The following is a 26,302-nucleotide window of genomic DNA, read 5'->3' on the forward strand; positions in this document are numbered from 1 at the left end:
TTGAAGCTAGATGACTGTAATTACTGTACAGTGTCARTGTGTGGCATTCTCAAACATGTAATTTAGTTTCAAACATACAATTTTCAAACATGTAACTTTAATTTTATTCAAATCCTTTTTAGTATGACATTGTGACCTATGAATCTGAATCTGGATATTTTGAGGAAAATATCTATTCATCTGCTTTCATGATGGCTCTTTTGACAGTGTGCACTTTGAAAAACATGTTTTGTTCTATTCCAAGCATGCTCTGGTGTGAAGGTCGGAATAAAATTATTCTCCCCAAGTGATAAGTTTATCTGAGGTAATAGTTTTCTTTTTGCCTTTTTATTTTGGCAAATCCATGAGCCAAGCTCTTTAATYCTTGGGGCTACAGGTATTAATGTTGCCGGCCAACCCTTAACATTTTATGATTTGTGAAAAATGCATTTGTCATTACAGACTATTAACTCCGCTTTGGTGTGCCTCACCTATTTCTCTAGTTTTAAATTGTGTCCTTCAATCTGCGTATCAGTTGACAGTGAAAGCTCTTGGCTTGAAGCCTTATTTATCTAGGAACTGTATTGAAATGATTGTTCAAAGCAGAAATTATCCTTTTATCTTAAATTACCTTCACCTTGAGCAATGTTCTTCTCTTATCCACTTCTCCCTACTTTGTATTTAAATCTSTTTTCTTTTTTCGTAGGCAGTGGGGATGAGGTTACCTGTTTATCCTTCATCTGCTTAAGAATTGTGTGGTCCTGTTTTTTCTTTTGCTTGCCTGAAAGTTGCTTTTTGGTGCTTCCTGATATGCAAATGAATTTTCACAGGTTATGTTTGCTCATAAAAAGGAAATGCTGAAAATACAAATTCATTTAATTGTTGTAAGTGTGGATAAAATGTGTTTATTTTTTTGTGGAAAATGAATATAGCTTGGAAGATAAAAGAACTTTTTTCCCTCATAAAGTCAGAACTAGCTAAGGATGTCTGTAGGAGATTCTCTGAAATATCCCTGGCTGTTTGAAGTTATCATCCAAAGACAGTTACACAACTATTTATTGTTATATTTGTTAATATAATCTTACAGTCTCATGCTTATTTCTAAAATAAGTCTCTACAGGAATGATGCCACTTTTTGTAACTAACATTTATTTGCACAGTCAATTCAAATATTTGCTGGTAGAATAATTGATGACAGTGTATTCATGAAAGTATTTTTAATATAGGAAAATGGAGASATGATGAGAAAAAATGTTCTGCAGTTTGGGAATAACTGTAAACTACTGTATGGAGGCAAAATTCCCAAAATATAGAAAGAGAAGCAATGGAAAAAAAACAACAAAAAAAAGACTATATATTTGAGGGATGTATAAAAAAACAGTGTTTTCTTAAAGGACTCACTTCCCTCATTATACTTGGATATGGCTAAGTGTTGTATCTAGAGCTGAGGGACCTCTGTTAATAATACGTGAACCAGTTGGAGGATATTTGGAACAGAACATTGCAGGGCTAAATAAAACATGACCTGTCATGCAAGAAAGAKCTTAAGGGCTGGAACTGATCAAGACAAAAAAAGATGGGAGGGAAGTACAACCATATTGATACGTGTAAAAGACAGTGTTGCTGTTAGGAGTAGTTTTTTGGTGAACAGGACAGCAAGATAGGATTTAATGTATCAGTAGAGATGCCCTTTGATGATATGGAATCTCTGCCTTTTCAAGAACTTTAAGGATAGGTTGGAGAAACATCTACCCAGAAGGACATAGARCTACATCATTCCTGTTGTGGCGTCTACTCCTAACAGCGACGGAGTTGGCAGCATCCCTGTGAGTGAGAATCAGAGTCTGTCCTTGAATATTCCTGGCTGCAGTACTGCACTTTTCGCAACAGCAATATTCTCATGTTCATGTATCCAGTAACGCCCGCTGTGTTGCATGAACCTCCGTGCCTTATTGCTTATGCTGAGTGAATAGGGAGCAGGGGTGCCTCGTGGGCTGCCCATCTGAAAGGGCTCCATTCGGTGGGTGCCTCCTCGGTCTGGGCAGATTCAAACACTGGATCATTCTGGGCTATCTTGGGTCAGTCTTCCATAAATACTTTAAGAAATTAGATGTATTTTAATAAGTATATTGCATAAAAGGAGGAAGGAATGGGAGCAAAAATGTTGATCGAGATTTCTTTGTTCACTTTAATTCTGTGTTGTGCACTTCTGCCTTCTTACAAGCACCTAAGTAAGCTTTGTGAGTAAATATCACAACAGTTTGGATTTGTGCTTGTGATCTAAGAGACTTTCTTGTGATGGGATGCTGCTGCTTTAAAGTTGCAGTTCAACATACAGTAAGGTCAGTTCCCCTGCTCTAGTAACACTAGTGTACTTAGTACAGCAGAGTTTCCCTGGCCTGCAGACTCTGTTCACAAATGCAGCGGATCTCTCTCCTAAATTATCTCTCCTAAACACTCACTCCTGAGCTTGGARTCTCCATTTCTCCTAGAATCTATCAATGGAGCAGCTCGTGAGAACACTCCTAAACCCATTTAGTTAAAATGATCTAAATGCATTTAAACAGTAGGTATTTGCTGATCCAGCTGGTTTTGACAAAAGCCTTTGAGAGTGTGTTTATGTAAGCAGGCAGATTTAGGAAATAATTTCTGGCACAGGAGCACTGATGAGCAGCCAAGAGTTGAGCTGGTGTACGTGCCCTTTTCCCACTAACGCGTTGCTTAAATGCTTGTGTATCTAGGTGCTCCTTCAGTGAAGCTGCTGTGATGCAGGCGTTTCCAGTTCCTACTGATGAAAATCAGTCCTGTACAGGGAGAGGAAATAAATGATACCTTTTACGGCTTCTTAACAATGCGTGTATTATTACAGCTGTCAATTGAAAAAGAAATACAAAACTCCAGGATTTAAGAATATGTAGTCACTAGAAGAGCATGTAAGCAAGGATAAAGAAGGGTTAAATAATGTGGCATTTAGAATACATGCAAAATCCACTTGGCAGTTTGGCTACATTTTCAAAACTGCTTATCAGAATGCTGGGGAATATGTTGAGTCCATGTGAGATTTGAAAGGTTTAATTTTAGTTTTGAACATGAATTTTTTGGTGTTGGGAGAAGATACTTTAATTATCTATATATATATATATATGTACATACATGTATGTATGTTCTAGTGCAGGAAAAGGAATTCCTTTTGCTATCTAGGTAGCTTCTCTACAATGTGTAAAAGTAAATTGATTAAAATTTAGAAACTGTAGTTTTAGAATGTGTTTTATGTAAAATATGCATTTAAATATAGTATATAAAACACAAAATGCCATACTATGGCTACTTTCTTGTTCACTACCATCTTTATAATTTACTTACATTTTTRTGTTCATCTAAATACTAAGCATAAAGAATGACGAAGTTTTAAGCACGCAAGAATTAATGGCTTAGAAAATATTTTCTCTGTGCTTAGGTGTGCTCTCACCCAACTTTTATTGGGTTGTAAAGAAGTAGAAAAKATGGAAAATGCAAGCTTCATTTCCATGTCAGAATGTGATACTATTAAAAGTTGCAATTTTAGGGGGTTTGGATACTGCAGAGAAGTTGAGGTCACATAGGAGTGCTGCAGTAGAAATATTTTTAATAAATGCATTGATTCTCATTTCAATATTTAGAAGCATTTTAGAGGGGGAAAAAATCAAGTTTAAATGGAATGTTACACTGTTAAGATTAAACTTCTATAAATATTTTTCTACTGTACATCAGCTTAAGTGCTTATTTGCATTTAAGTCACAAGTATAGCATATATATTGACCTTCTCAGAATTCCAAATTGGTTACTTTGAAATCTGTTTAAAAATTATCCTGGAAGTAACATGTAGTTCAGGAGGTCTAAAATAAAGTATTAGAATTAAAAAAACAGAAGGTTTGGAGACATTAAAGTATTGGGAAGCAGAATGGTATAAAGAATAAAATAATTCAGTCTGGGGTAAAGAAATAGGTACTTCAATTCTTTTGTTAAAATGAAAGCCAGCCTTTTAGTATGGAATTAAAAGTTTAATGTTAGATTGTGATTTACAGTTTTAAGTGAAAGTTTTTTGTCTTGTCATTCGCTTTTTAGGAAACCATACAGAAACAATTTTATATCATAAGTGAAACATATTGAGCAACTGACTGAACTGCATTTTATGTTGAATATCAGTGATTTGGTCTTGTGCAGGTTGGAGATAGGAGACATCGAAGCAGCACCTTCAGGCTCATAGCTGACCATGAAAATCAGTGCAAATCTCGTGGCAGGATTCTCCTTTTATATTTGTGACTTAAACAGCTACATCAGTCTTAACAGGGATTRAAGGAAAGAGTAAGAAAGTGAAAAATGAGCTAAAGATTGTAGTGAAAGTTGAGGAAAAATACTCAAGTTTAGAAATCTCCTTATATGCTGTACTTCTGTAAGGAGGATCAGAGATTGAGCACATGACCTCAAGCTACTTGATGCAAATCAGGGTGCAGAATCTCAGGTTTTTGGCAGAGAGAGCAGTTTTCTGTGTGTTTGGAGCACGCTCTTAACCAAACCAGACTCTGGTTGCAGTACTAGCTTTGGCAGTAGAAGAAATGGTTGGATATTCTCTGAAGATTGAAGGCAATGAGGTAAGATATAGCTTAAAATGAGAGTTGAAAGGGAAGAATCCAAATGGAGTCAATTTAGAATGTAATAAGTGTTTCTTAATAATATAAACTGTTTCTTTCGAGGTTATGAAAAGGAAAAAAAAAGTATGTGTATTATCTTGTCCCTTTTACACATTGCTGATAAAATGTATTACTTTATTGTGAAGAAATATTGAATTAATAAAGATAGGAGGTTTAATGTTATATATACTCTATTCTGTTTGCATGTTTTTTCCCTTTGTAGGATAATAGGAAGGTTTTAGACTGAGTTCAGAAAGTGCACATTTTATTCTGAAAGTAAAACTGTTACTTTTTTTTTTTTTTCTGTTTGAGTAATAACTGTTTGAGTAATGGAGAATTTCCCTCACATTTCAATAGTGTATATAGAAAATTCTAATTATACAGGGCTTGACAGTCTGCTTGCTGGATCTGCTCTGGAGAGAAAATTTTGAAGAACTATTTCATGCAAAACACTAAAGCCATTTTTTCTAACAAAACCTAGGTTTGTGTGAAACTTCATGCTCTGAATGGAGTATTGACAGAGGTTATATCTTTTTATGGGTTGACCAGGACTGCTTTATAATCACTAAGCCTTCCATTACAGGGCTTTTCCTAGTCTTTCCCACTATGGAAAWGTATCCTTAATATGCATATAGAAATAAAGGTTAATGGTATTATCTTCTATTATTCTTGGGGCAGAATTTGTCGGAAGAGATCTGTTTCCTCAGATGAAGTATTAGCAATGCGCATGCTTAAAATCAGCTGTTTGTGTTCTGATTTCTTAAATTGCAAAAAAGTTAAACTGAAAAATAGATTGACATCAGATGTTACCACCAAGATCCTTGGTTTAGAGCATTGAGAATGTTTGTCTTTGAGGCAAATAACAGCTTTAAACGTGACTCTTAAATCTTAAGTTACATTTTTCTACTTTCTTCTAGGCAGGCTCTTTTTATATATGTACTTTCCATTGGCTTAATTCTTCTCCTTAAAAAAAAATCARTTCTCATTCTTTCTCGTTCAGAGAGAATTGTTTTTGGTTTTGTTTTTCAAAATTTAGTCTCTTCTGGGTATTTTTTATCGTTCACTAGGAATGGTAAAGCTTCCAAGGTTGCTGAAAAGAATTTGAATATAAACTTCTTTTTCCAAAAAATGAATATATACATGTTAAAATTAAAAGGAATTGACTACTTTTATACTTATTTTTATACTACATTTTTATACTTATTTTTAGCTACTTTAAAAATAAATTTATGATAATATTTTATAAGGCCTTACTGATTAGAAATAATTTGACTCTTCCTTAAACTGAGTAGTTTCCATAAACAATATTTTCTATAAATCCATACTCAAGAATCCAAAACAAGGACTAAACTTGTTGCTTTTCTTCTTTTTCCTCTTTCTTCTTCTTTTTTTTTTCTTTTTTCTCTTTTTCTTTTTTCTCTTTTGCTTTTTTTCTTTTCCTTTTTTTCTTTTTTTTTCCCTTTTTTCTTTTTTTTCTTAAATTTGGAGTGGGGTTCAGTAATCTGGGCCTAGCATTTCAGAAGATTAACAAATATAGATATGAATAGTTCTGARTTTGTTTTTATTGCTAAGGAAAAGAACTCAGAAATATCTTTCTGTGCTTAATAAAGTTGTACAGATTATTAAAATCCAATTTATTGAATAGAATCAGTTCTGTATGTATACAAAGTACTACTCTCTGTCCCAACACACAATACAGGATTGACCATCAAAGTGTTTTTCATGGTTGAAAATTTTACAAAAGATTTAATGTATGATGCAGACTGTGTCAAGATTTTTGTTGTAACATTCTAATTTTGTGTATATAATTGTTTATGATTTTGTTGCATTTACTAGGTTTGCTGGGATGGGTAATCTTCTTAAGGTCCTTACCAGGGAAATTGAAAACTATCCACATTTTTTCCTGGATTTTGAAAGTAAGTTCAAAGAATTACAAGACAATGAGAGAATCTTTTCCCCGACTTTACAACGAACTGAGGAAAACTTTTAAAATCTGATTGATTGCAGTATAAATTTTCCATCAGAATGAGTCTGTCCAAGTCCTTGCCTCTGAAATCATTTGTTCACTCAGGACTCCTTTTCTCTTCCTTTTCTATTTTTCAGGAACCAAATGGGAAATCTTTTAAAAGTTCTCACTTGCACAGAGCTTGATCAGGGGCCAAATTTTTTCCTTGACTTTGAAAGTGAGCAAAGCTTCTTGCCTGGCTTGCCTTCTTTGCTTATTATTTCCTAATAAACTGCATGCGCTTACGCATCATAAAGCAATTCAAAAGAGATTTGCAAACAAATCAAACGACACTTCAGTTGAATATTGGTTTGTGATATTTGTAAAACTATCTAAAATGATTCAAATCACTTCTGAGCAGAGACGGGGACAGAACAATAGATATATGAGCAAAGTCTTGGATTAATTTCAAGGCATTTATCATCCATCATTAAATTTAAATATTAATGAACTTGACCTCAACTTCCTTTAATAAATCAGGGATAATTTTTTTTTTACATTGTTTCATTGAATGAAAATGTACGTTGGAAATAAAAATAAAAAGCTTAAGTATAAACAGGGTAGGTGGCACTTTTAATGACTCGTTCAGTAGTGATTTAACAGGGTTATTACAGTTTCTAAAAAATAATGAAGTGGTCAAACTGTATGTGCTTGATTGCATCTCTCTTAATTGCATGTTTATCAGATTGCAAAACAGTATTTGCGTACTAATTCCCTGGTCACATCTGTAACTATATCAAAGCTATTTTACTTTTATTGTTTAGTTTTCCTGCATGTACTTCTGGATATTTTCTTGAAAACTAGTCATCAAATTCTTAAATATGGATTTAATCCTGTCCCACTACTTCACATGTGATGCTTATATTTTAAATATTAACTATGTATGATATTGTCTTTTGATATTGTCATTCTAAAAAAAAAAAGCTGTTTTTGTAAGAATGCAATTTTTAAAAAATTCATTTTGAAGCATGGTTTTGAAGAAAGTTTCAGCTGATCAGACACAGATTTTGTCACCATAAAATAATTTTCTTGGATAGTTTATTCCTGAATTATTTTTCTGGGGGAAAAAAAAAAAAAAAGACAGACAGACAGACTGATAAGGTGCTCTGCAAAGCCATGCTTCAAAGRTCGGCTTAGAAAAATGTTTAAATGAAGTTGTTCAATTGTGATATCTTGGATGAGGGTTAGAGTTTATGAATATATAACTTTGCTCCTATATTAAATTTCTCCTCCTGAACTTAACATGATATGGAGAATCAGTTTTAAATTATGGATAAAGGTTAACGGGTTGTTTTAGCTTTAGCAAAGGGTACTGCAAGCCTTGTATCCTCTTTTTGCTCTTTACAATTTCAGAATTTTAGTGTGAGATTGGGTTATTAAACCTCTGTCTAACCCACCATGCAGTTTTGTCTGCCAGCCTTTAAGGATACGTTAGCGGAGCTCCGTGGCTTGCCAAGTTATTACAGAGGTTTTCAGCTTCCAGGTGTGATCGGTCCCGTCCCGTCGTGCGCCGTAGGAATGCGTCACTACCCAGGCGTGCGGCCTTGCAGGAAACAGGTGCTCTGGCAGTGGGAGGCCTCGCGGGACGGAGGTAGCGGCCAACAGGGAAAATACCCATTCTGTTGCCTTGGCGCAGGAGGCTGTTTTTGTCCGACAGTGTTTGCCAAGCACAAGGAAACCAGGGTGATGCTGGGGATGTCCCCTCGCGGAGGGAGCGCTAGGCCGGGCCCGTGTGTGTGCTCCCTGCGCTCTGGCGGTGGAGGAGGCCGACGCCGCCAAACGCGAGCAAGTTTGACACTCCCAAGGGAAAGCTCGGAATGTGGACTTGGATCTCCCTTGTTTAGCCCTTGTAAGGGCACATAGCGGGAATAAGAATCTGTTCACGTGCCCATTGGCCTCTCTGGTGGCTTTTTATGTGGCCGGTTTTCTGTCCGAGTTCAGGGTATGAAAGTAGTTGCTGGCATTGACCATCCAGAGGATGTATTAAAAATCCTCCAGCCTTGTAGGTGTGAGGCAGAGCTGCTGAAGACAAAAAAAGCTGTAGCTGTAGATCTGGTCTGGAGTTGGGGATTTTTTTTTTTTTTTTTTTTTTTTTTTTTTTTTTTGATACCCCATTAAACAAATGACTGAGAAAGTAGGGGGACAGGCCTGAAACATCTCAGACAGACATACGCACTTAGCACGTAACTTCATATTGAAATCTCTGTACAGAGTGGACGGTTCTTGTAATGTCTGCGTTGGAAGGGGCACAGGTTAATTTGGCAGATCACTACTGTGTTGCTCATCTTCCTGCTCCATACCCATCTTTTTAATCTTTTTGTGACTCTTTCACACAAAAATGACTGTTTGCACAACAGTTACTGATAATAATATGGGTTTCGAAAAAGGATACGTTTATACTGTGCATACAGAACAAATTTGGATACTTTATAGATTTGCTGTGTTATTTATGCAGACACTGACTGCACTTGAAAACTTCAAATTTAGCATTTTGTTAATAATTACATATTGTAGAATATTTATTTATGAATATAATACAATTTTAAAATATAATCACCTCAGGTAAAGATTCCCTACTTGTATCAAACACCCAAAAAGCCAGTGCTTAGCATGCTGTTCCTGTTTTTTTCTATATTTCTGTGTATTGTCTATCTGATAAGTAATAWGTAATAAGTATTATTTGAATCAATATTTGAATAAGTGCTGTTTAAATCTACTTCAGTTACCAAGATTTCCTTGTAAACAAAAATCGAAAAGATTTTTTTCCAGAGCTTTGGATCAACACTAAGTAAAGCTGAATGACTGGTGTCTCATTTAATATTAAATAAGATTGTTAGATTCATAGTAGAGAAGAGAGAGAGCTTGAATGTTTTTGTGTTGTTGTTTGTGTTAAAAAGGTAAATTTACTCAAGTGATGAAGACTAGAGTTACAGTAGAGTTACTTCTATAGCTCTGTAGTTCTCCATTGACAGCCCCTTAGTATGAGTTAGTGATACACACATACACACACACACACACACGCACGCACGCACTTTAATATATAAAACACGGCAGTTGCCAGTAATTTTATTGTTCTTCCCTATCTCCCCTCAAGCAGCTTAGTCTGCAGACACAGATAGCAGTTTTATTTTTGCTTTCTTCTAAAAGTGCCTTCCAGTCACGGTGAGTGTTGAGTATTACAAATAACTTAGAAAATGATTTTGAACTGGTGAATTTAAAAAAAGGCAGAGTTAGGATTACTGGTGATGTAAATGTTTGCTAACTCCATTATATTTTCTTTTTCTCTTAATTTTCTCTTTTCTTTTTCTCTTAATTATATCACTGAAATTTGCCTGTGCATAGAACTAGTTTATGCTTTTGYTTCACAAAGGGCAAAGTATTCATACATGTATACTTATTTCATGTATACATATATGTATATATACAGATATGCAGACATACATGCAAAGAAAATATATCCAGATTGGTAAGGAAAGGTTACATAGCTATTTTAAGGAGAGCAAAAATCCCTTTGTTTTGTTGCTAAAGCCTTTTGGCAAATAGGGTTTTGACTGTATTTTTATGGGGCTCAGACTCAGCATAGGAATATCATAGACTTCATTCTGTTTCAAATATACACATAAATAGATTAGCTGTAAGACTCTTTAAATATTTACTAATCTTCCATCTATCTCCCAACTAGATCCATATGATGGATCTTAGATGCATAGCTTAAAGAATGGATTAGCCTGATTGTATAAATCTAATTCTGCTCACAAAGACTTATTCCAGCTGTGCAACACCTATCTTAACATGTTGATCTGAGAAGAACATWATGTCTCTTTGCATCTCTGGTCGAGATTGTGTAAAATAAATAAACAGGCAGAACTATAGTTTCAAGTTTTGGCAATGTAACTGTTGCTCAAGATCTTTCTTGAGTGTGTTGCTGTGCTCATGTGAGTATCYGAGAAAGGCTTCTGCTCAGCATCACTGCAAGGGGTAATATTGGACGTTACGCAGGAAGTGTTCTGGAGAATGTCACCTTTTTAAATGAAAGTTTTTTGYTATTTTATGTTTAATATATTTCATTATTTGCATCAGGATATTGCTTTTTATTTACTTTTTTTTTCTTTTCATATAACAATAGTCTCAAATCTCACTCTTTCTGTCAGCACTACTTCTGAAATGATTGCAGTTTTTGAATATTCCTACCCTGATACTTGGTGCTGCTTTTAATTCAAAGTTAATTGTAACTGGGGGAAAAAAAATACAAATAAAAACCATGTGGCATAGCAGGTTTCTCCCTGCTATTGAAATACTGCCTTAAAAAGAAAAAAAAAAAAAAAAAAAAAAGGTTAAGGTTGGAAGGGACCTCTAGAGATCATCTAGTCCAGGACCTGCTTTTCCTAGGAAGTCCTACTTTTAGTCCTTCCTAATCCTGCTTTTCCTACTAAGTAGTAAAACAGATACAGTCTCTTCTCTTACTCCAAAAATCAGAGGCTTTATGTGTTGATAGTGGCCRAACTTAATGTATTTATATAAAGAAAGTGGGTAAAGAATGTTAAGATGTTAAATTAATTTCACAGTCAACTTGAATAAATCTAAATCTCTGCTGCTGAAAATGGATGTTGAAATCCTATAGGTGACACTTCATAGCATAGTCTTATATTCTTATGCCAGGATTAACATGTACATACACATGATTAGTGCAATTATGTGAGTGATTATTATGTGGCAAAATGCCCCAGCTAAGAAGTGTCTCCTCAAAAATAAAAATAAAAATAAAAACACTACTTTAGCCCTTTCCCATTCCTAACAATATCTAAGCTAGATCAGAGTATGATCTAGATGTGACTGCATGTTCAGAAGAGCCTTAGGACTGGCACGTGAGCGGGAATAAAATGTAGGACAGGTCAAGCAGTGCAGTTGACTTGGGTGTCTTAGGTCAGTCATTAAACTTAACCGTAAGTTGGCACAATAGGATTATTCTCACCTCACCATTACCGCTAATAATAACAACATATATTTTTAGGCAACTTGTTGAAGGGATGAGTGATCCTGTGCAACTTCCCTTTAAATTTATTTTCCTGTTGGCTATGATTCTCCAGAACAGAACTCTTTATCTTGATGCAAACTTTAGGCAGAATATCTTGTATTAGATCTTCTGTAAAATTTCATTTTGCTGGATTTATTTAAAGATACTTTTTTCAAGCTGCTTTTCATTGGTTACATATTTCTTTTGCCCTCATATTTGTCACCAGCCTTGGGGACAAAAAAAAAGAAAAAAGAAAAAGAAAAAACTTGTTCCTAAATTTTACATTCCTAATGTTATTAAAATATTGAATTGTTTTAATCTTCTCCTAGTAAGTTCTGGGTTACAGAAAGGTGTGTTCAAAATGTTCCCTCTTTTTTCCCCTTCCTGCAAATAGATTGGTTGTATTTTTTATGATGTATTTTACTGCCATTATTTTTAATTCCAAATTAGAAACCAAAATTCATAATTGTTCATGGTCATACTTACATTGTCAAAACCAGTATTAATTTCAGTTAATGCTGTATATCCACACTTATTTATGCTTTTAAGTAAGCCTTTAAAGTTGGACAGCTCCTGTGGATCTGTGCAAACAGAAGTTAGTGAAAGCTGAATTTTATCTGTCAAGGTAGAGGCTTCTTGTAGCGGCTTATTGAATAATTTAGCATTTTGAAGCTTCCAGCCTTGCAAGGAAACAGCAGTGCCAGATACAGCCAGTGTTTGTGTCTCCAGTGCATGATAAGGTGAAGGATTTTATCCTGTACAGGTGAAAAAGCCCTTTYTTTGGAGCAAACCAGACACATTCAGCCAAATTACTGGATATTTTTTGTTGTTGTTTATTTAATGTCTATTTAATTTCTTCATTTCTAGAAGGTGAACTGAATTGTTCTTTTACCCTTGTACCTTATTGTGGATATTCTTATTCAAAAACGTATTTGAACTGATTATCCACCAATTCCTTAGTTCCCTCCGACTTTTGAGTTGAGAGTTACGTTTGTTAGGAAGATTCTGTTGGAGACTTTTCATAGCCTGTAAGGGTAAATTCTCTTGCAATGGATTTTGTCAGTTCAAAACCTCTTTTGTTCTCTAAATCTTGACCTTCGTTAAGTTAGTAACAGGTCAGTGGATTCTGACTATTAGAGGTTCTTCCCATAGCAGCTTATGAATGTAACTTTTTGAGAAAAAAAAAAAAAAAAATTAGAGAGAGAGAGAGAGAGAGAGAGAGAGAGAGAGAGAGAGAGATAAATTACTCCTGTCCATAGAAGGCCTTTTCCCGGGAATGCCGAATAAATATTCAAATTGATATTTTTGGAAATAAAGCGAAATTTCTATTAACTGTAGTTTGTTTTGAACTTAAAAGACTCAAATTTTGTGGCATGCTTTGAAAGGCTCTCTGGAGAATATAGAAAAATATACTAAAATAACATCTYAAGTCTGAAGTCAGGAAATAAAATAATCTTAAATCCCCAGAATAAAAATAACTTCTTAAAGTTTAAACTTGCTGAGCACATTCCCCTTCTTCCTTATTGTTTGCTAGGTGGGCCCGTTTTCAGATCCCAATTTAATCTCTCTACTCTGCATTCCAGGAATCAAGGCCACTTATTTTTCAGGATTTCCCCCACTCTGATGGGAGGATTCATAAACTTTTAGGTGATAATTTTTTGTGTGTGGCTGAGTGTGTCTGTTCTTGGAAGATGCCTGCAAAAGAGCCACTGCACAGACTTTGCTTAATAGGGTATTAATGAATACCTTTGATCCAGGGGAAAGATTTTAACTAATCTGTGTTTAACCTGAGGGAGATTAAAATCTAGTCTCTTGCCCTCCTAAGAGTGCCCTAAGCAAAAATTTATGATTCAGTTTGAGAGAGATCACATCCTTGTCTCTTCTGGAAGCCCTCTATCTAGTGGGTCTGGCTTCTCTGGGAGAGAAGCAAAGGAGAGCAAGTCTGATACTAATTCTCCTGACATTGCATTGTGTCCATAGCAAGTGTTAGCAATCTAGGAAGGGTGGTTTTTTGGTTAAAAAACAGTGTGTAATAGGATTTGGGATTAAACCATGGATAGGGTACCATTTCAGCATAATACCACTCAATATATGAAATACAGGTGTTCATACCCTGTGAAATGCAGCATTCACTACAATAAGTAATGCTTTGCAACTTGTCTTTTTTAAGGACATAAACTTGCTTTTTGTGTAATTGTCTCCTAGATTGGAAAAGACAAGTCTCAGAGTGGAAAAGTTGGGAGGTCCTGAAACAAGACCTCAGCATAGTACATGCTATAGTGTATATATAGCTATATGAATATGGCTTTAGAAACCATATTCAGCAGTGGCAAGAAAGGCTGGAAGCAGAGCTTGTAAGACATCTTCTTTTAGTTACTACTTTGTTGTAATTTTAGAGTTTGTAAAATACTCTACTTAGGCTCTGTAGGAGCCCAAAATGTGATGTTTTAGATAGTTTAGATATGATGCCTCATTTAAAGAAATGCAAAGACTAACTGTCTTGCATGGGAATCCTCTTAACCTGCGATCAGTTTGGCTCAGGGTGCAGTGTGATTCTGTGCTTTTAGTCTGCATTTGAGGTTCAAGAAGAGAGTATGGATTGGAAGTACTTTCATAGCTCTCCTGTATCGCTTCACAAAAACTCACTCTGGAGATATTGTTGTGTTTGATTTCTTTCTGTTGGTAAAGACTTTATATCCATTCTCTTTTATATAATCTTGCCTTTTTGTATTGACATCTTTCTATGTCTGTATAGCAGTTTTGATGTGTTTTTGTTCATGTGAAGTTGGTGAGGAATGATGTAGATAGCTTGGAAAATTTGGATTTTTTGATATTGAGGCTTTTGGAGGTGAAAGGTTCCATAGTGACTATAATCTGAAGGCTAATCATGGTCACTGTAAAGAATATCAGACTTTAAATGCAGTGGTTTAGTGATTATGGTAACTTACTGAATGGACTTGCATCCAGTGTGGGTAACTGGTAGTGCTGATTTTATTTAGAGCTGTGCTAAAAMCGCTTAAGGAGATTGCTGATTTTCTGTCCAATAAGATGAAAGGAGATATTCATTCATAAGCAGTAATGTCATATTTGTATTTTGATTCAGGAATAACATTTCTTGCCTGAATTAGAGAAATGAGCTTTGGCTTTGTTAAAATAGAAAACAATATAGAAGACTAAAAATTTAGTCATAAAGAATTTCATATCCTGATTGTTATTATTCATGGTAGTACTGGTAGTAGTATTGTTCCCAGCAAGATGAAATCTTTTCCAGTGACCTATTACAAGTATTTTAGTTGGCCATTTTTTAATGAGACTTTTGTGTAGAATCCCTTTTGAAACGCAATCATGATCTGATCATCTGTTTGCATATATTTTTAAGTGAAATGCATGTTAAAAAAAAAAAAAAAGAAGCCTGAGTCATCCTCTTTATTTTTAAGCTAAGCACTTTCAGCACAAATATAAGCTGCTTCTGCAAGTGCAAGCTAAGCCTGTTGCTTTGTAGCCTTTGCCATCCTCTTCCTCTCCCTTCCCATTCACTCTTCCACTCTCCCACCTTCTTCCTACTCCTGCTTCCTCAGGTGCTTGGACACTATAGAAAGCTCAATTGGTTTTCAATATTCATCCTTATGTCAAGTTTCAAAAAAATCATTGGGAAAATCTGAAAAAGAACTATAGACTGTTTTACTAAAGATCATGATTAATCTAAAATCTAAAAGATTTTAAAATCTAAAACAGCCTATAGTATTTAAATATCTCTAGGGGATAACTTTTAAGCAAATATACTTAAAAAGTAATGTGAAAGCACTTGAACCTGTCCATGCTTCAGGTGATCTGTTACATTCTTTCTTAATTTTACTAATAGATTACTTATTTCCTTTTATGTCTGAATATTTACTGAAAATATTATTTTAATTAACTTCTATTCAACTGTTAAAATGTAGATACTGATACAGAAGTGAATCCTATTTGTCCCCTTTTCTGTTGTTCCATGATGTATAACCACTTTTATCATTAAGCTGAGAAATGTTTGTTGTTTTGTATCCTTCTCTATCAGAAGGTTCTCTAAGACCTGAGATACCTGAGATTTCTTGCAGCTTTGGAAAAGAAACAGTCAGTAAAACTGTGAACTTCACAGTATAAACTCTCTCACGGTTGTGATTTTGCTGTTTGAGGACGCTTTCCCTTTCGTTCTACTTCTGGGGTRTTCTGAGAACTGGCATCCCAGATATCAGGGAGTGAGCTAAGCCAAGAAGGGCTTCCAAACTCTTCTCTGAATAGTAGTCTATATGGAGTTAGGAAGAAGACAAGCTAAGCTTTTTGGAAGATAGTAGAAATTTTTGGTCCCTTGAAGTTATTCTGGATGTAAAACCCAGTTAAGTTCAGCTAATTATTACTTTCATCCATTCACTCTTTTAACAAGGTTATTAGGGCAAACTTCCAGAAACTGTCGTGAGAATTGTTTTACTTGCTGACTTTCATGGAATTCATATAGAACTATAGAAAACTTCTTAAGCATTTATTGCCTCAGAGCTATAGAGAGGTAGCTGATCCTGGCCTAAGGTAGGACAAAAATACTTACCTAACCTGAAAGCTCGTTGAGAAAGGTTTGGACAACCTCCATTCTTTCCTATATGTTGCAAGTTACACTTTTATGTTTGGTTCTTAAGGCTGGAGTTTGCCAGTAAATGAAACCTGTGCTGATAAGCAGCCAGAGAAGTTGGTCTCCCTTTTTTAAAGAGAGAAAGGCTTCATGGAAAAAGTATTTTTAGTATTTCTTGTTTAATAGTTAGACCTGTGTGTAGCAGTTCTTTCTAATCAGTGAGTTTTGAATTCAAGATTATCTCAGTGCTTTTAATTCCTTATATGCTCATTATATTTTTGCTTGCTTAGGGAAGATCTGCCAGTTGAAGGAAAGTTTAAGATATTCCCCTGCTGCATCCACTCAAAGGACTGATTTTATCCCCAAGCTGCAAGAAATCAGAACTACCTTTTGTAGTCAAGTTGTAGAGTTGATGAAACAGAGGGACATTTTTACTGAAAGGTTGATATGTTTTTCTATTTTCTAATAATATTGTGATTCTGTTTCACTTTGAAATGCTTATTTTTGAGTAGAGATATTCTGAGCAAGAACTTGCCAAACTTGATAGAAAATTACTTTGTTTTAGATTAGAGACTGCTTTTCTTTCCCCCTCCCCCTTGGAATAGAAAGTACAAACTTTGTTTTTACTTTCAGATGCAGAATTACAGAGTGGTAAAATTATAAAAATATAATCAGAGTGTTGGTATAGACAGTCAAATTGAATTTGGTAATGTTGCTGTTTTTATTGCCGCTACCTTTTGACTTTATGCATTTTACTTTTATGTTTCTTAGATGCACAGCCCACAGATGGAGAAAGGGAAGTATGGAATCAGATCAGTGCAGTTTTACAGGACTCAGAAAGTATGCTTGCAGACCTCCAGGCTTACAAGGGAGCTGGACAAGAAATTAGAGATGTATGTTTCCTATTGACACTTTGCAAACAAAATARAACATAACTCAGTGTGTTCCTTGTTTTTTTGCATCCTTGCACATCCTATGAAACCATATGATAATGTTTATTTAAATTGTACTTGGAAAACATGACACRTTATTTAATGTTATGCACAACAAAATTGAGTATATGAAAATATGCAGGTGTCAGGAATGAACTATAAAGAAAAAGATAATTATTATTCTTCTATAGATGAGCATAAATGAATTAATGAATCACAGTAAGTTACAGTATTATTTAAACTCTCCGGGTGTCTTATTTCATGAACTCCATACTGTAACTTACAATATGAATAAACCAACCAAATCTTTTCTTGCATCAATCTCACAATTACTGTTAGTGAGAGCCAGTGGTTACTTAGGAACAGACTGCAGATTTCAAAGGCTTCAGGATCTTAAAAAAAAAAAAGACTTTCTGTAGCCTGTAGTCATACAAAAGACCTTCCCTGAAGACATTTAGACTCTGTTGCAGTTGCATGGAGAATATTAAACCCCTGTGTTAAAAGGGAGAGTGAAGGTGGGAAATCTATTTTCTATTCCTATATAGTGTTATTCATTCATGATTTTTCAATACTGATTTTCTAAAATATACTAGAAAACCTCCGAAGCACCTTTTGTTTGTCATCCATGGGCCAGATCTCTTCACAGTGACATATTTGTTTCAGGCAATACAAAACCCGAACGATATCCAGCTGCAAGAAAAAGCATGGAATTCAGTATGTCCTCTGGTTGTAAGGCTGAAGCGCTTTTATGAGTTTTCACTCAGATTAGGTGAGACCTGTTTTAGTATATCTGTTTTATTAAGCTACTGTACATATACAGGTATGTGAAGTCTCTTTTACCATGAAGTTTTAAAAAGTTGTTCTTCATTTGTAGACATTTATTTGAAGTTTACATTTATCAGAGCATATTTTTAATCTTTAATTTCAAAATTATCATAGTTTATCACCTCTACTTAAATTTGTACTGTCTGTACTGAAGAATACGAGTAGTGAACATGATTTTGTGGCTATGTAAACTTTCTTTGGTACATCATGGTTCTGCGTTTCACTGCTCTTTATCGTACTAATGCATTTTACTTTAGGTAAATTGGGTTCTTGAAGAGATAAGAGTTTTATAAAGCATGAAATCGGAAAATGTATTGAGACTTTTTTTGCAGGGATAATGGAGGAAGGGAGTATCTCACAGGGTGAAAATCCACATTTGAGCATACTCTAAGCAGACTTTGTTGTTCCCATACCTGCTGCTTCTCCTCCCTCCTTCCAAGTCATATAATTACACCTTACATTAGGAATCTGGAGGATAAGTAGTGTACAAAACTTGCAAAGTGAGATATCAGTTTTTGAGTAATGCAGGAGCTGGACCATATTGCTGTCAGGGGCTAACAGTATCATTTTAGTAACACGACAGAACCATCTCTACACTGAGTGATGGCCAGTAGAGGAGATGGCCAGGAGGAGAAAGGATTGAACATGTGGATGCAGAATATACCTTTTCTAACACTTTTGGTGCTGGAAACCTAGCCAAAGCATTTCAGAAAGGAGAAGAAAGGGAAGGAAAATGAAAAGCGTTCGTTGGTAGAAAATGGAGAGAAAATGAAAGAGACTGAAGAGGCAGATGTCTGACAAATGTTGCTCACCTTAAAACTGTAAGGAAGTTTCCAGTCAGGCCTGTGCATATTCAAAGATTTCTTCCCTTCTGACTAAGTATATTGACAAACTTACTTAAAAATTTGTCTTAATGTGAACCGAATATGATTTTTGCTTCAAAATCCTTTTCAGAGAAAGCCCTGCAGAGCTTATTGGAGTCCTTGACATGCCCACCTTATACTCCAACCCAACACCTGGAACGGGAACAGGCTCTAGCTAAAGAATTTGCAGAAATCTTACATTTTACTCTCCGTTTTGATGAACTTAAGGTTAATAAATTCTTTTAATATTTGCTGATTTTTTTCCATATATTTTGAACACCTGAAACTGATTATTTCCTATCTTCCTTTAAGATGAGAAACCCAGCAATTCAGAATGACTTCAGTTATTATAGGCGGACAATAAGTCGCAATAGAATAAACAATATGCATGTAAGTAAATACARCTTTGATATGCTGTTCATACCAAGGTATTTACCAGTGTGCATTTATACCAGTTGTAGCATTTTTTTTCTTTTGATTCATTAGCTCTCTTGTTCTCTTGTTCTCTCATTAGCTGTCATGTTCACACAGAGCTAATCAGGAGTCCAGATCAAGTGACTAGACTGGAACTATTCATGCAACAATCTGCTTGCTGACATGAACACGTACTATGTATTTTTYTGCTGATGGAAATTTTAACAGTTTTACTAACTATTTTTTTTATCATGTTTTCATCAGCTAGACATTGAGAATGAAGTAAACAATGAAATGGCCAATAGGATGTCCCTGTTTTATGCAGAAGCCACACCAATGCTGAAAACACTCAGTAATGCAACTACATATTTTGTGTCAGAAGTAGGTAATCGGAGAGAAAAAACACAATATTAATTATAGTTTTGCAGAGTACAATTTTACTGAACAGTGGTTGTTTTTTAATCCTTTTAGAACAAAACTTTACCAATTGAGAATACAACGGATTGCCTGAGTACTATGGCTAGCGTATGTAAAGTCATGTTGGAAACCCCGTAAGTTTTGCATTACGTCTCTTTCCTCTTACGAGAGAATTTACATTGTATTTTAAGTAACTATCAAAGATAATGAATTTTAGTATGTTAGTCTTAAGTTGTTACCACATTTGTATTCAAAGCATCATCTGGTATTAGAAAGGCTGTTCTCCTGTTCTATCCATCTTTGATATTTTTCATGAATCAGCATAGAATTCTGATAAGGAGAGCGTAATGGTCACATTTTATTCAAATTCTGGAAAAGTGGGCATAGGTGGGAGTCCTCTCACAGTCCAGGGATATTTTAGAAGTAGTCACTAAAGTAACCCAATTATGTGAGGTGGTTATGTATGRTTAGAGAAGTAGAAAGTTGTTACTTACCCAACAGAAGATAAAGGAATTGATTGTACTGGACTGAAAATACCTAATTTTAATTTTATAATAATTAAACATKTTCACATTTAGAGGTCCATAACCTTTTATTCTGATCATGTCATGATGCTATTTAAGTACAAGAAGAAAAATGAAGTCCTGATAAACTGAGAGATAATATCCAAATGTTAGCAGCTTCAAAGTGGGAATTAAACATAGTTTTCCTTTGAGGTCCTAGTGTGTTATATTTCTAACAGTAAACAGAAATATAGTTAATCCCCATTGTATTTCCTGACCTATGGAAGCTTTTGGTAAAATGTCTAAGACTGACTTCACAGACGCGACAATCTAAACTTTGAGGAGTGTTAGGAGGAGGCTACATATCTCTGTTTCCTAGCTTTCTTTCTAATGCAGCAAGGACTTTTGCAGTTCAGAGATCCTATTGGCATATATTTTCTTTAAAATATTATTAAAGTTCTTTTTCAACCTTAAAATTCAAAATTTAAAGTTCATCCATTCATAATCTAATTTCAAAACTGTTTTGAGAAGTTTTGAGAGTAAAGAAGTTTTGAGAGTAAAGAAGAGTCAAGAAGTTCAAGAGTCAAGGCTTTTTTTTTTCTTTTTCTTTTTTTTTTTTTTTCTCTTGTTCTGTTTTCCAGAGAGTACAGGAGTAGATTCACCAGTGAAGAGACTCTTATGTTCTGCATGCGAGTAATGGTGGGAGTTATTATCCTATATGATCATGTTCACCCTGTGGGAGCTTTCTCAAAGACATCAAAGATTGATGTAAGAGTGACTTACTCTCATGTAGATTTTTTTTCAGCACAATCTTGCACTTTTTTGTATGCATTATTTTAATAACTTTTGAATGGCAAAATTTGCTGGCTTGAAAATAAGATCTGTGTTTTTGTTTTCTTTTTTTTTCTTCTTATCCAAAATAAAGTGTTTATGCTTTGCTTTTCACATTTATCATAAAACCTGGTAGTTCTACAAGGTAGATGTAAAGTCAAAGAAACAGAAAGAAGCGCTCTATTAGGAGGTATGAAAAATACAATTCAGTTTTTAAAAATGAGTACAGAATCCCAAATTTTAATTTGCTTAATTAGTTTAGAGAGCCTTCTCTAACAATAATGACAACGACAAAAACTCTTAACATATTTCAGATGGCATTTGGCTATAATATGAAAAATCACTCTTCTCTGGAGACCAATCAATTCTTGGGTGCCATTTCAAGAGACTTTCAGGGACAATAATTTTAATAATTTATAGTATTTTTCTTGTGCTTCAAAGTACAGTAACTTACACATGGTAAGAAACTTAGCACACTATCTAGTGAAATTCATCCATGTTTTCAGCTAGTGCAATTTATATATCATTGTTCAATAGTGGCATCCTTCTGTCCCCAGATGAAGGGCTGCATAAAAGTTTTAAAGGAACAACCTCCTGACACTGTGGAAGGACTTCTGAATGCTCTCAGGTATGTATGGAATCATTTTTTGATTCAACCTCAACAAATTCTTCTTTTTCTCTTCCAAACTCTTTGTATTTAAGATTTCTTGTGCAAGAAGCTTGTTTTCTCAAGTAAAGTTAATACCTTTCACTTTCATTTCATTTTGAGAGGTAATTTTTATGGAACTCATAATCCTCCGTTCAGAGATACTTAAGTAAAGACGTATTTAATCTCCTAATAAATTTTTCCAACCAATATGTACATAYTAGGTCTAAGGGAGATTTCTAGGCTCACATTATATTCAAATAGAAGAAATTGGCATATTTGCAGAAGATGTTATACTGTTTTGAAGATAAGACAAATTATGTCCTCATTGTTCAGAGACAGCTCCAAAATGCAGTATTTAGATTAGATATTAGATTAAATTAGACAACTTTAGTTACAGAARAACTAGTTAGGTGATACAGATTTTACCATAGACTCTGCTTTAAACTTCTTAAGTCACTTAAATCACCTAGAGCTCTATGTGATACTCAACAACTAATTGGTAGGCAGTTTTTCTTAGAACAGATTTCAGAATTCTGTACCGTTTTTTTAAATTCTACTAAATAGCACAGCTTCAAGAAGAGAGAAACTTAGGTTCTAATCCTGTAGCTAAGCGTTTAAGACACTTTCTTAAGCAAGACATGATGGTCTGACTTGCCTRTTTTTGTCCTAATTCCTATGTCTTTCCATAGTTTTCTTTCTTTTGAGAACTCTAAGTGAACACAAAAAGAGAGAATTCAGTTTAAAAAAAAAGTAGACAAATAATAAACAGTATTAAGTGCTGCCTTTGAAATAAGTTTTGAATTCAGTTTCCTGCTCACTCACAGGTGGTTTTGACTGCTGACCTGTCATTAAAATTTGAATTAACATACTTGTTGTACTGAAGTTACTGTGGGTGTTGGCTTGAGGCCAGGAACCGCAATTCTCCACCTCCTTGTAGGGAATCATTCATTGTAAAGAGCATATTCAAGGTGAAAAGGACCTGACAGACTGTTACCAGCTAAGCTGTAGTGATCAGTGAGAATATGTATGTCCTTAAATACATAGTAGSACTATATTCGTTTCTAAAACAGGCTCTGCAGTGTTCACTTTTCTATTTGTTCAAAAAAAATGCTGTTTTAATTAGTACTTTTAATTTTTAGGTTCACTACAAAACACCTGAATGATGAATCTACTTCAAAACAAATCCGAGCTATGCTGCAGTAGCATCCTGAGACAAGTAGATGTTTGTATTGGCCACAGAAGATGTGTATGTTTACATAATTTAATACTGTTTGATGTTAATACTTGTGTGTATTTACATAACCATTTASTTCATACTGCTAAAATATATGAACCTGTAGTCATAACCTGACTGACTTTATATAGTGCAGCCCGGGGCCTTTATCGTTTGACTTTTAAAATGTCTTTTTACTTAGATACTTCATCTACATCTACAACAGTCTATTTGTGCATTTTAATCCTCAACCTTCTCTTCCACAAATTAAGTAGTAAAGACAAGATGGAAATTAAAGAGAAGTATTGAATAGTTACCAGAGAAGTAAAATTTAAAGGAGTGGAAAGTAAATGTAGGTGAAAATAAAATTCAAATAAAACTCAAATATTGGGTGTGTTTTAAAATCCTACACAGTTTTTTTTTTTTTTTTTTTGTACTTAGCTATACAATAGCTCATCTATGAATAGACAGTAACATGAATGTTCATCCCCCTCTTAAAATGTGTTTTCTTTCCTATATTAAATGAAAGGTTGAGATCCCTCTTATTTTAAGGATTATGGACTGGCTGACATCCAAATATGTATTGTGAAAGAGGTTATTTTACCTCTTCTATTTAGTATAACCTGTATCTATCCACTATTGAGAAATTACTCCCTTTTCTCAAGGTCCATATAAATAAACATAAAATGTGTTTTAAGAGCTGCTGCTGGATTTCGTGTCTGTRTAATTTTAGTAGGTTTATAAAGAAAAGAGCAAATTCTAATGTCTTGATTTAAGTAGAAAAGGGTTAATCAGTGCAACTCTATCATGATAAATATTATCTGATAGAGACGGGTCTTACTGATATATATATTTTTTCCTAATATAAAATGGTTTAAAGCAGAACACTCTTCCACAGCAGCAAATTTCCCTAGTGTCAAATAGGCCTCATCAGAATAGGGACAAATTTAAAGAAGTTTATAGAGTTGAGCTGCTATTAGGCGCTCAATCAAGTTTCTTTATACAAATTTTCATCAACTGTGAATTGAACACAGAGTGAACACAGAAGTATACTTCAGCTCTCTGCTTCTCATTGGTTTTTAGATATGATGGACCCTTCAAGAGTTAGGTTCCTTGCTGAGTTGTTTGTTCATGGTTTCCACTAAATTTTTCAGTAAATGGAATAGAAATATTTTGCCAAAAGCAGCAAAGTACTCTTGCTCTGTTAAGTGTTTCTTGAGTGATTTGCAGTTGCTGTACATATTCTTGCAGAGGTCACATTCTGAAACTGTTCATTTTTGTGTGCTTTGCTTGCTCTTTCGTATGCATGAAAACTCCAGTTCTTGTGCACAGATTTATATTTGTTAATCTTTGTGTATGTAAGTCRGGGTTTGTGTGCTGTCACTGGAATTTTCATGCATTCATATGGATTTTTCGATTTTCACTCCCAAAAGCTTTATCCTCTAATATTTTGAAGAGATATTTAGTCTGCTGAGACTCATGTGTGCTGTGACAAATTCAGTCATTGAACTCAGTCCYTAAGTAGTATTGAGACTGTTAACATCGGCATAGGAATTGTCTTAAGATTATTTCTGGGCAGATCTGCCAGGTTTCAAATGTCATTAGAACCTATAGAAGCTAGTGTTATACACACGATACGGTATGCCACTGTGACTCGAGTTCATCTCGTAGACCTGCAGTTGTAGCAGCAGATGACCATACTGTCATCAGGAGCAGAATCAGAAATTAATAATAACTTTTTATTTCTTCTGGAAGTAGTTATCACATCATGTCTTAAAGCAGAAAATCCACTGTTTATAAGCTTCATTTTTCAGTGGGGGGACATTTACAAACATATACTAGGGAGAATACTGCTTATTTMGTAATCACTTTCAGATAGGCAAATGTAGGTGCATTCTGGGTCATTCTGTTGAGCTTTGGTAGATAAAGTTAATATATGTTTACCTGCACTTATTTGTCAAACATGGAACTCTCATCTTTAGGTAGCTCAGAGGAGAGTTACTTGTCACTTGTATAATAAAAATGTAAACGTTAAAGCATTCTGCAAGTTGTTGTGTGCTGTTTGCTGAAGTCCATTTATTTCTTTGCCTATTTTGCTGGGTTTGTACAGAATTTTTTTTTAAATAATAATAATAATTAAAAAAGTTTGGTACAGTAAGCATACAGATTGTTTGTATTTAGAAATTATATCAAATAGTGAAAGGAAGTTTAGTGAAAGTGTTTAAGGTTTTGGGTCTGGGATGTAGCAGGCTCACCTAACTCTATAGCTTATAGTCTCCTAAAAATGAAACATTTAAAATATTTCTAATGCCACAACAGTGTAAGCTCAAGTCAGTTACGTAGTTTCTGGATTTTTCTAGTGGTTCATAACATTTACTTTTGTCTTGACTAGAGAAAATTGCTTTACAAAGTAGGGGAGATGAATCCCATCCGTGATCTTATATTATCTGCACAATAATCATCCTGCTTTGTAGTGGCCTTCTTGGATTGCCTTTCTAATCAGGAAGATCACCAGAGGATGACACAGTCTTAAGATGAGTGCAAATTAATTGCCTGCTGAGAGAAGCTACACAGATTAATGGTCAAAGCTGTTGGATTCTGTTGACCTCTTGTCAGTGCTTCTTGTTGCTTTGGCTCATGATCATATACAAATACAGATTGTTGTATTGTAAATGTTAAAACCTCGTAATGACTGAATTTCTGGAATGTACATAAATGCCTGTGACTAGTTTGGGTCAGAATAGACCTAGGAAAAAATCAACTTATTTCTAGTGGGAGAAAATCCTATTTTTGGTTGATATGAGCTTGGAGAAAAAAAAAAAAAAAGAATTTGGTCCTGCAAATAAGTAAATATATGTCATCTCAGCTCAGCATAGCTTAATCTTTCTTGTGATAGTAAGCGACTATCAAGAAGCATAGTTATTAAGAGTATATTTACTGGTATATGACAGGCCATATCACTCATAAAATAGTTAATGCTTTCTATATTTGTTAACATTTACAAAGCAAAGCAAAATCTTCTATGTTACTCTCTGTGTTGTATTTCTGCTAAATTCAAACTGGAAATATGGTGCTATAGTATTATATACATGACTTGTGTTCTTATGTTTATCCTAAATTAAACAAGAATAGAACATAAAGTCTTCAGATCAGATGCTCTCTCTTTTTCTTTTCCTTCTATTTCSTTCCTGAGAGATTAATGAAATCAATATGCTACTACAAGAAAAAAAAAAATGTGCTAGTGGGTATGTACAAATCTTAAAACACAGCTGTGAAGAATTGGCTAAATCAGTAGATAAAAATAATCTTTTGTCTATGTAAGTATTACAGATACTATTACGAATATATACCTGAGTATGTGTAATCCAAAATTAATCACAAGAACAA

General features: G+C 34.5%; 1 protein-coding gene across 4 annotated transcripts in view; it reads left to right on the forward strand.

Annotated features, from left to right (window-relative positions):
• FAM49A (family with sequence similarity 49 member A) overlaps nt 1-23,158 on the forward strand; it is a 49,194-nt gene extending 26,036 nt beyond the window's left edge. The window contains exons 4-13 of one of the 4 annotated variants that reach the window (XM_026048162.1): nt 6,753-6,832; nt 17,040-17,161; nt 17,864-17,969; nt 18,980-19,116; nt 19,201-19,278; nt 19,567-19,683; nt 19,774-19,853; nt 20,864-20,990; nt 21,611-21,681; nt 22,842-23,158. In XM_026048162.1, coding sequence (XP_025903947.1) covers nt 6,760-6,832; nt 17,040-17,161; nt 17,864-17,969; nt 18,980-19,116; nt 19,201-19,278; nt 19,567-19,683; nt 19,774-19,853; nt 20,864-20,990; nt 21,611-21,681; nt 22,842-22,905 — 975 coding nt within the window. In that variant the 5' untranslated portion in view covers nt 6,753-6,759 and the 3' untranslated portion in view covers nt 22,906-23,158. Of the gene's footprint in view, nt 1-6,485; nt 6,566-6,752; nt 6,833-17,039; nt 17,162-17,863; nt 17,970-18,979; nt 19,117-19,200; nt 19,279-19,566; nt 19,684-19,773; nt 19,854-20,863; nt 20,991-21,610; nt 21,682-22,841 lie in introns of all 4 variants that reach the window. The other 3 variants (XM_026048164.1, XM_026048163.1, XM_026048165.1) reach the window with 3 other exon arrangements.
• Nucleotides 23,159-26,302: the final 3,144 nt, after the last annotated feature.

Source organism: Nothoprocta perdicaria, unplaced genomic scaffold (genome assembly GCF_003342845.1).
Source record: "Nothoprocta perdicaria isolate Ctin4 unplaced genomic scaffold, notPer1 scaffold_519, whole genome shotgun sequence".
In the NCBI taxonomy this organism is placed as follows: domain Eukaryota; kingdom Metazoa; phylum Chordata; class Aves; order Tinamiformes; family Tinamidae; genus Nothoprocta; species Nothoprocta perdicaria.